Here is a 10525-nt window from a genome sequence, read left to right as displayed (position 1 = left end):
GGTGGTACAGTGAGGTGCTGAGAAGGTATATTCTTTTGTTTTAGAATGAAATGTTGTATAGATGTCTGTTTAATCCCATTTGGTTCTGTTGTTTCTCTATGTCTGTTTTTAGTTTCTATTTCCATGATCTGTCCATTGATAAGAGTGGGGTGTTGAAATCTCCCATTATCATTGTGTGGTATACAATGTGTTCTTTGAGTTTTAGTAAGGTTTCTTTTATGACTGAATGTAGGTGCCCTTGCATTTGGAGCATTATTGATATTCAGAATTGGATGAGAATTTATCCTGGTGGATTTTTCTGTTGTTGAGTATGTCCTTCCTTATCTTTTTTTGAAACCTTTTGAGTAAAAGGTCTAGTTCCCTAATTGTTTCTTGATTTGGTCAATAAAGGAGGCCAGGAAATGCTCAGTGGAAAGGACAGGTAGGACTTCTAGGTCCCAGGTGGAAAAGGAAACACAGGGAAAGAGTGGGGGCCTTTTCTGACAGACTTTGGAATGAGTAGGAAGCAATTAGGGAAGATCTCTGGGAACCTAGAACCAACCTCTTCCACGAGGTTGGTGGAGGCTAGCTGATAGGAGCCATTAAGCTTAGGGCAGGAGGAGAGATGGGATTAATAAATTGTTAAGGACACACATTTTCAAGTGGAACGTCCTTCTTTTTTTAATTGGATATATTTTTAATTTACATTTCAAATGCTATTCTTTTATGGTTTCCTGTTCATCAGCCCCTTAACTCCTCCCCCTCCACTTCTATGTGGGCGTTCCCTTCCCCATTCACTCCTCCACCACTCCAACACATTCCCCTGCACTGGGAGTCCAACCTTTGCAGCACCAGGGCTTTCCCTTCCACTGGTGCCCCAACAAGGCTATTCTCTGCTGCAGATGTAGTTGCAGCCCTGGGTCAGTCCAAGTATAGTCTTTGAGTAGTGACTTTGGGAGCTCTGGATGGTTGGTATTGTTGTTCATGTGGGGTTGCAAACCCCTTCAGTTCCTGCAGTCCTTTCTCTAACTCCTCCAATGGGGACCCCATTCTCAGTTCAGTGGTTTGCTACTCGCTTTTGCCTTGGTATTTGTCATGCTCTGGCAGAGCCTCTCAGGAGACAGCCATATTAGGTTCCTGTAAGCATGAACCTCATGGCATCATCAATATTGTCTGGGTTTGGTGGCTGTATGTATATGGGCTGGATCTCTAGATGGAACAGGCTCTGAATGGCCATTCCTTCAGTCTCTGCTCCAAACTTTGTCTCCATATCCCCTCCTATGAATATTTTTGTTTCTCATATTAAGAAGGACTGAAGCATACACACTTTGGTCATCTTTCTTCTTGAGCTTCATGTGGTCTGTGGATTGTATCTTGGGCCACTTATCAGTGAGTGTTTACCATGTGTTGCTTTTTTTTAAAATTGGTTTACCTCAGGATGATATTTTCCAGTGCCATCCATTTGCCTATGAATTTCATAAAGTCATTGTTTTTGATACCTGAGTAATATTCCATTGTGTAGATGTACCACATTTTCTGTATCCATTCCTCTGTTGAAGGGCATCTGGGTTCTTTCTGTCTTCTGGCTATTATAAATAAGGCTGCTATGAACATAGTGGAGCACGTGTCTTTGTTGTATGTTGGGGCATCTTTTCAGTTTACACCAACGAGAGGTATAGCTGGGTCGTCAAGTAGTACAATGTCCAATTTTCTGAGGAACCTCCAGACTGATATCTAGAGAGGCTGTACCAGTTTAAAATCCCATCAGCAATTGAAGCGCCTACCTCGACCAGCAAGAAAGACGCAACACCGGTAGATTCTTCTCAACAGCCTTTATTGCAGGAACACCTTGATACGAGGGACCCGGGGAAACAAAGGCACTCGCCTTAAATACAAGACAGACAGTGACTGTAAACTTATCCCCTGGGGATTGGTGGAGTATGAGATACCTTATTAGCATGCATATCACTCTGGCCTTGTAAATGCCAAAGGAAGGCCAAAGACACTGCCATAATGGTTGTAATACCACAAATGACCACTAGATGTCAGCGCCGTCTTTAGCCGCTCCCAACAAGCAATGGGGGAATGTTCCCTCTTTGTCCACATCTGGACCAGCATCTGTTGTCACCTGAGTTTTTTTTTTTTTTTTTTTTTTTTAATTTGGTTCTTTTTTTCGGAGCTGGGGACCGAACCCAGGGCCTTGCGCTTCCTAGGCAAGCGCTCTACCACTGAGCTAAATCCCCAGCCCCCTGAGTTTTTATCTTAGCCATTCTGACTGGTGTGAGGTGGAATCTCAGGGTTGTTTTGATTTGCATTTCCCTTATGACTAAGGATGTTGAACATTTCTTTAGGTACTTCTCAGCCATTTTATATTCCTCAGCTGAAAATTCTTTGTTTAGCTCTGTACCTCATATTTAAGAGGGTTTATCGATCCTACTGATTTTCTCAAATAACCAGTTCCTGTTTTTTTCTTTTTCTTTTATTCTTTGTATAATCCTTTTTATTTGATTTCAACCCTGAGTTTCATTATTTCCTGCCTTTTACTCCTCTTGACTATATTTGCTTCTTTCTGTTCTAGAGCTTTTAGGTGTGCTGTCAAGCTGCTGATGTATGCTCTCTCCTGTATCTTTCTGTAGGCACTAAGAGCTATGAGTTTTCCTCTTAGCACAGCTTTCATTGTGTCCCATAAGTTTGGGTATGTTGTACCTTCATTTTCATTAAATTCCTTTCACCTTTTGTAGTAGTCCATTTTGCATCACTTTGTATATGGGGAGTGTTACCTGCAGGCTAAGTGTCCACTTAGCTTGCCTATGTAACTTGGTGCTTTGTACATTTTGTTTCTGATTCTTACCCGGTCCTGGAAAACATAGCTTTGTCTGTACTGCTTTTATACAAAAATTTTGTGAATAAAACTGTTTATTCTTTAAAGATAGGTAAAAGAGAAGCAGAATGTGACTTCCTGTGCATGAACTTGTATAAATGCTTATTTTATCAAACGATGTTACAGAGAGAAGAGTTTACAGAACAACTGGGTTTATCATAGTGTGAAGGAGAAGTGAAAAAGACAAACCCATGCACACTGGCACGCACGTGCACACGCAAGCACACACAGTGACAGAAGTCATATATGATGTAGTTTTGTGTGCTGGAGAGAGAGACCCTGATAAACAGATAGATGTGTCTGATCTACAAAGGAGTACTTTGCATGCTAAAGGGGCACAGCCAGTGTTTTTACAGCATTATGTATGTTTTTCAGAGATGAGTACTGACCACTTACAGATAGACAATGGTTTCCATGGTGATGCTGAAAGGACAGGACAGCCAGCCCAGACCTGAGGGCACTGTGTTTTTGCCTGCTCAGAAATGAACTACTGTATCCTAGTCATTAGAATACTCAACCTAAGTGATAATTTACATATGTTCCCCTTGGTGGCTAAAGAACTTTAATATGCATCCAGGCATCCAGTAAAGTCCCTTGACCTTTGCATTGGAATGCCTGCAAGATCCTACTGTCTGGAGTTTAAGAAAAGAATAGAACAATGGGCTGGGAAGAATTAACAGCTGCCTCTGTTCCTGTAACACCTTCTTATCTGTGGGAAAGGGATTGAAATAGTCCTTTATTCCTATCAAACAGGAATGAAAAGAATTTCCTTGCCCAGCTGGATATTTGTAGTGTGTACCCTTCTGATGTTTCCTTTAAAACTCCACCTTCCCCTCTCCCACCTCCCACTTTAGCATGTCAAGCTGTATTGGCTCTAAAGCTGTTTGCTGCCTTTGAGCTGGCAGTACAGATAAATTCATTATGAGTCTAAACCTAGTTTCTTCCATCGATTAAATGCCATAAGAATGCGAGTAGTACGCTGTTAAACAAAAAGTATGTAGTAAGCCCTTCTAAGCATTCTCCTTTCTTACACACTACACATCCTTACACACATTTTGGTCTCCTCCCCCACACCCCCACCAAAAAAAAAAGGGGAGCAGGACCTTTATTACAACCAGAGGGAACTCAGTATCCAAACCAAGTAGGAATCTCAAGCTGTAAATTACAGCAAGGGGAGTGTTGGCATAGGTAGGAGCAGAGCCAGTATCATGAGATTACCTATCACAGGTCTTTGCTGAGGTGCTCCTGCTATGGTGCAGGGTCGGTCACCAGTGATATCAGTGGACAGTAAGTAGGTTAGCTGCTGCTAGTGGAACTGGTGCTGCTGCTGCTGCTGCTGCTGCAGGTGCACGTGCTGCTGCTGCTGGTGCTGCTGTTTCTGCTGTAGTGGGTATCCAGTGGGGATGTCCACAGGCTGTAAATAAATGCTTTTCTGGTTCTTGGAGGACTGGTGTGCAGCTCTAGCCCAGTCCTGTCCGTATATGATAGTGTGTAGGTTGTTGTCCCATTGCAGCAGGTTGTACAGTTTTGTTGAGGCAACTTCACGCTGCAAAGTATAACTCCTCTGTGGCACTTTAACCCTTCGATGAGGCTGATATTTATAGTTTGGATATTTCTCTCTGTGTAGGGTCTTCAGTCTCTGCGCCTCCTGGAAAAAGGGCCTTTTTTCGGCTTCTGTAAGGCTTTTCCACTGATATCCCAGATGCTTGCTGATCTCTGAATTCTGCATGCTGGGATTCTGTTGAGCCAACTTGCGCCTCTCTCCACGGGACCACACCATAAATGCATTCATGGGGCGCTTGACATGGCCCTCCATGCTATCTAGACAACTGTCACTGCTCCCAAAGCTCTCCCTTCTCCAGAGATTAATATGTCCTCAGGCTGTAGGGCTGAATACTGAAAGTGAAGATCTGAAATGCTGAATGTAGTGGAAGAATTAGGATTGCAACCAGGAAGTCAGAGATGGGATGAGAGAGACAGAGATAGAGACAGAAACAGAGAGACAGAGACAGACAGAGACAGAAATCAAGATATAAAGTGTAAGGGGTAAAAGCTAGTATCCGAACTGTGTTTGTAACAAAGATTTTAGTATTTAAAGTGTGTAAGAAAATATTCATCCCTCCTCCCTCGGGACCTCCCACGTCCAGCCCAACTAATCTACTTTGAAGCCACCACACAAACCTACATATTGTCAACCAAAACCCCTGTGGATTGTAAATGTAGAGACTGCACTTTTACACTCCTTAAAAACATACAACTTTCTCTTTGGTCATTTCTTCGCAACAAGCATTAAGATACAACAATGAGCATACTAAGCCGTTCTTTTTGCCCTGTAGCATACATGATATTTATGATGGACTAACTGAGAAATAAACAAGCATGTACAAGTGGTAGAGAGGGTCAAAGATAAGTAGGAAAACAATCAATTGTATCCTAGTCCAGTAAGCGAGATGGCATGAAGAAAAAGAATCAGTCTGTCCAGGGCAATAGCCCACTATAAAGATCTACACAATGGGACAAAGAAAAACCAAAAACAAAAACAGTAGTAATGCTGAATTTTAGAATTGAAAGCTACAAAACCTAAAACTCAACATATATCTCAAGGAAGTTTTCTTTCTCTCTTTGTCATATACATGCATCATAAAGCTCGTTTGTACAAATTTCCTATGTAGTAATACTAAAAATATTGTTATTAGGATTATTTCAATACACCCAACAGTTGTTGCTGGCATGTTGCTAAAGTGCATTTGAGACTCAATTATTTACAGATACACACAGACACACACACACTCCACATTCAGATAATCACACAGACACTCAGACAAATACAACAGAAACACACTACTGTATTCTCTACTCTGAAAAAATGTGTCCTGAGCCTTGGTGGGCTGCAGAGGGACCCCCATCCAGAAGCTAGAGACATTTGCCTCAGGTCACTGCAGAAGACATCTGTCTGGATATCCAGAAGTACTTCTCTCTCCGACAGAGAAGGCTGGAGGGAGAACACATGCAATCCTGGCTGAGCAGCCTGGTATATGAGAGTTCACAGAGCTGCTGACCTATCTGGATTTGACCACATTGTCCAGAAGATAAGCAGTGTATACAAGGGATGGTAGGGGGACTCTTAGCACAGGCAGAGACACTTCACAGAGTGCCAGACAAACCATCTCTTAGTTCAGTGGACGGTAGATGGCCTACCAGAGGAGCCAATGTCAGTAAGTAGAGTAATGTGGGGAGCAGAAGATGCAGACCTCCAGGTCAGGGAAAAGCCATTTGCTAGAGGTCCCTCCTGTGAGGCAATAGGACAGGTATTTCTCAACATCCACAGCCAAGCCTATGTCTCTCCCAGTTTGCTTCAAGGACCTACCACATATGTCTGCTTTGCCCAAGAAGGACCTACCACATATGTGTGCTTGGCCCAAGAATGACCTACCACATATGTGTGCTTGGCCCAAGAATGACCTACCACATATGTCTGCTTGGCCCAAGAAGGACCTACCACATATGTCTGCTTGGCCCAAGATGGACCTACCACATATGTCTGCTTGGCCCAAGAAGGACCTACCACATTTGTCTGCTTGGCCCAAGAAGGCACAGAAAGGTTTGTCAGCTCTTGGGCAGGAAGGGTGTTCGGGAAATGCTGAGGCAAAGTCCTTTCAGGCAGAGAGTCTGAATGCCAGCTCAATTCAAGTAAGAGTAAAGGAAACACTGTGAGTAATGCCCAGCCAGCCTTCCTCAATTGTGTGCTGGCATTTCATATTCTGTGTATATTCATGCCGGATAGGTCTTGGCCAGACCTTGAAGAAGTAGACCTTGAAGTAGGAAGGGGCCACATCTTCTTGAGAATCAGCAAGGGAAGATCTGGAGAAGCCCCCATGATCCTCAGACTCATCAATCCCTGCTCTGCAGCTGCTGTGTCAATATAAGTCAAGGTGGAGGGGCACCAGACACCCAGGTGAGGCCTAGCAGTTTTCCTGTGTTGTGGACACAATAACAGGAAAAGCTGATACTTGTGGAGAAAGTCAGTTTGAGGGCACTGATGGGATGGAAGTTGGGGAGTTCCATAACCGTGCTGACAATGAAGCTGCACCTTTCCTAACACTGCGGGGATGGGCTTTCTGGGTTACTCTCAGAAACCCAGACTTTACTCTTGAATCCTGTGTCTGAGTCAGTGTGTCTAGTGAGGTCACATCCCAACATTGAGAACTGCACTGGAGGGTGGCACAGGGAATTCTGTCAAGGCCAACATTCTGTGATTTCCCACATGAGGCAGGAGCAATTAGTGTGTCCTCCAGGACTCTGAAGCAGGAGTTAAAGTGCCCCAAATGCCTTGTCTGGTAGCCTGTTATTGCCTGGTTGCTCTTGATGGAGGCATTGATGATCTGTGTGCTGTCTTCCTAAGAGAGTGCATGTAACCTATTAGGAGGAGGAAATACCTTTCTCTCTGACTTCCTCACTCAGCTCCAGAAAGGACCCCCGTCCATTCTGCCAAGCCACTGCCCTTGGCTTTGGCTCTCCATCCACTGGCAAAGGCATGTTTTGGCATCTTGCCACTTTGTATCCTCAAGTACAGCCCTTCTCTACCCCTATTTCCTCACGTGGATAACACCTCATGACTACCAGTTGCTGAGGGAGTAGTGTCACTGAATGGCATGTCAGTCCCAGTCCTGTCTCATTTCTCCAAGCACACGCTGCCAGCCATCCAGATCATAACATCCAGAGTCCCTTTTCTCCCATCAAGGGCATCAGAGGACTCCCTACCTGAGACTGCCTTCTAACTTTCCTAGCAGAGACCTAAGGTAATGTGTACAGGCTGCACTTGGCCATGGATTCTTTTTGCCTGCTATTTATTCCATGGATAGCCTCTGCCTTTATAATTCTCCTCACGGGACTACCCCAAAACAATATGATAATGGCTTAGAGAACCAGGTCCTTGAGTACTTTTGTTCTTCCAGCCTTCTCCAGGTGCTTTCCAATAATGTTTCTTTGTCAGGGTTAGGAGAGGGGCCCTGTCTATTTCCCCCAAGTTTACCAAGTCAAATGTAGTTATCTATTGCTTGTGTCAAACCCATCACACAGGGCAAGAGCACTGGGGGTCCTATCATCATCCACAGTGTAGCTTGAAACCTGAGTAGAATGGCCCTACTCCGACCCTGTCTTGTTGACCTGTGTGGTCCTTGGGGTCAGTGACAGGTCTGACATAGAATGTCCCTCAAGGACCAAAACTGTTTCAATTCTTCAGAACAAAGAGGACAAACAAGGGCTGGGGAAGCCAATACAACAACCAAAGGACCTCAAGTGTTTGAGACACTCTATCCTGCATTGACATTCCTGAAGTTGCAGTGACTAAGGCTAGGCGGCCAAAGGAAAAGATCCAGCATTCCACAGAAATCCACACACAGCAAATAGCCAAAATATGTACTAGCCTCTCTTCCAAACCCTTGATTATTCTGGCCTGGAACCCCCTCTATCCTGACATTAGAAGCACCTCTCCTTTTCCTGCCCAACTGCCTTCTTGGTATGGACATCAGCTATAGCTCATCTCAGAATGTACTGAGAAGCACCCTCTGAATGTCTCCTAACACTTCAGGAACAGCACTGCTGGTGTCAGATGCCACTCTCAAATAAATATCTACCTGTTGATGAGCATATCTCTCATTGTTCTTTACACTCAAATGACATATATGTATATAGAAGAAAGTCAACATTATTCACATATGTGCTAACACACACACACACAAGAAAAAGAGGTAGAGAGAGTGGTCTATAGATAGATAGATAGATAGATAGATAGATAGATAGATAGATAGATAGATAGATAGATAGATAGATATAGATATAGATATAGAGAGACAGACAGAGAAAGACAGACAGAGACAGACTGAGAGAGAAACACACAAAGAAAAGCAGGGAGAGAGAGAGGTTGAGAGAGAGGGAAACAAACACACACAAACACATACAAAGAAAAACAGGAAGAGAGAGACAGAGACAGAGAGAGACAGGGAGATGGAGAGAGACAGAGAGTGAGAGGGAGATAGAAAAACACACATTTGGGATGATGTCACAGGTGAGGCAGGTACAGGATAGAAGGAGGTCTGTGTTTGAATGAGAAGGAAGGACAGGCAGGAGAAAAGTTTGAAGGAAGATGAGAAGATTGGAACGGAAAAGAAGAAACAGGAGGGGGAGGGACAGAAGACGTGACAGAACAATATGACAGGGGATGTTAAGATTCCATGCTGTACCTTTACAGGTTGTTATGGATGTTTTTAAGGGATGGATATGTATTGGGCTTTGTATGTTTAGGTGGGCGATTGTATCTTATTAATTGGGCCAAAGGTTATTGTGTTGTGTGTTCTTTCATGTAGTGATTTTAGTGTAAGAAAGTGGGCACTGGCTGTCTGGCCACCACAGAGTTGGGATGTGTGTTTCTGGCATGGAAACCTGCCTTGGGAACTAAATAGGAAGAAAGATTGCTGATGGCTCACAGAGAGGCCTTCGGTAGTGTGATATGGGTTGGAGCAGAGCAAGTGAGAGGCTTTGCTGACTGACAGTTAAGATATCCAGCAGATATCTTGGGACACTGTGGAATAGACCTAAAGTGGTGATAAATGACCACCATACTTTTTTATTTTTTATATTTTGACAACAACAACAGACACACACACACACACACACACACACACACACACACCCCAATAGTCACCTACGTAGGCTGTATATCCATCAAATACTTTACCTTCCTTATCATCAACAACTACTCCACATCACGTGTCCTGCTTGTAGTCCCAATGTCACCTTCTATCCCATATTTGTAGGTACACACTCAGAACTGTAAGATACAGGGTGCCCTGCCAGGAATGACTCCTAAGGTGCTTCTAGGTATTGCAATGCTTATAGGAACATTCATGTAGGTGTCGATGCTCCCCACCAGTGCCAAGCTAGCAACGGGATCAGACAAGTATGCTAGCCATTTGGTTATAATCATCATAGGAAGGAATTAGGCAAAAGGACCCACCACAGTCCCAGGAAACCATTCACTCCTGCTGGCGCCTAAGGGTATAGAGACTAGGGGCTGCCCAGGAAGGTATATGAAGAAGGTATCCATTTCCATGTCATTGCCACAACTTTGAGATCCTCATAAATTCTGAGTGACACACAGATTCATAAATTCTGTCTGTGACAGAATATGAAGGAGGTCATGTTAGACATTCTTGCAGGCCACTGGAGTCAGGAAATTGACATGGCCCTGACTCTGTAGGAAGCTGATTAGACAATTTCTGCTTGGTCCTAGGACTTTGGCTGAAGGACTCTAAGAAACACCTCTCAGCTGACAGGAGCCTCCTAAGGAGCTGTCTCCTAAGAGGCTCTGCCAGAGCTTGACAAATGCAGAGGCAGATGCTCTCAGCCAACCATTGAACTGAGAATGGGATCCCCAATGGAGGAGATAGAGAAAAGACTGAAGGAGCTGAAGGGGTTTACAACCCCATAAGAACAACAACAGTATCAGCCAATAGCCCCCCGAGGGCTCCCAGGGACTAAACCAATGTCCCAGGAGTACATAGGGATGGCTCCAGTTGCATATGTAGCAGAGGATGGCTTTGTTGGCCATCAACAGTAAGAGAGGCCCTTGTTTCAAAGCTTGATGTCCCAGTGTAGGTCAATGTT

General features: G+C 44.1%; 1 protein-coding gene across 1 annotated transcript; it reads right to left on the bottom strand.

Annotated features, from left to right (window-relative positions):
• Window positions 1-1807: 1807 nt before the first annotated feature.
• Window positions 1808-4676, bottom strand: LOC147997931 (sex-determining region Y protein). The gene has a single exon (XM_087601381.1). It carries the CDS (start codon window positions 4674-4676, stop codon window positions 4167-4169), a length of 510 nt encoding a protein of 169 aa, XP_087457507.1. The 3' UTR covers window positions 1808-4166.
• Between the last annotated feature and the right edge of the window lie 5849 nt (window positions 4677-10525).

This window comes from Rattus norvegicus, chromosome Y (assembly GCF_021556685.1).
Source record: "Rattus norvegicus strain SHRSP/BbbUtx chromosome Y, alternate assembly SHRSP_T2T, whole genome shotgun sequence".
In the NCBI taxonomy this organism is placed as follows: domain Eukaryota; kingdom Metazoa; phylum Chordata; class Mammalia; order Rodentia; family Muridae; genus Rattus; species Rattus norvegicus.
Note: the sequence above shows the minus strand (reverse complement) of the source record. Positions and strands in the feature narration are given on the sequence as shown.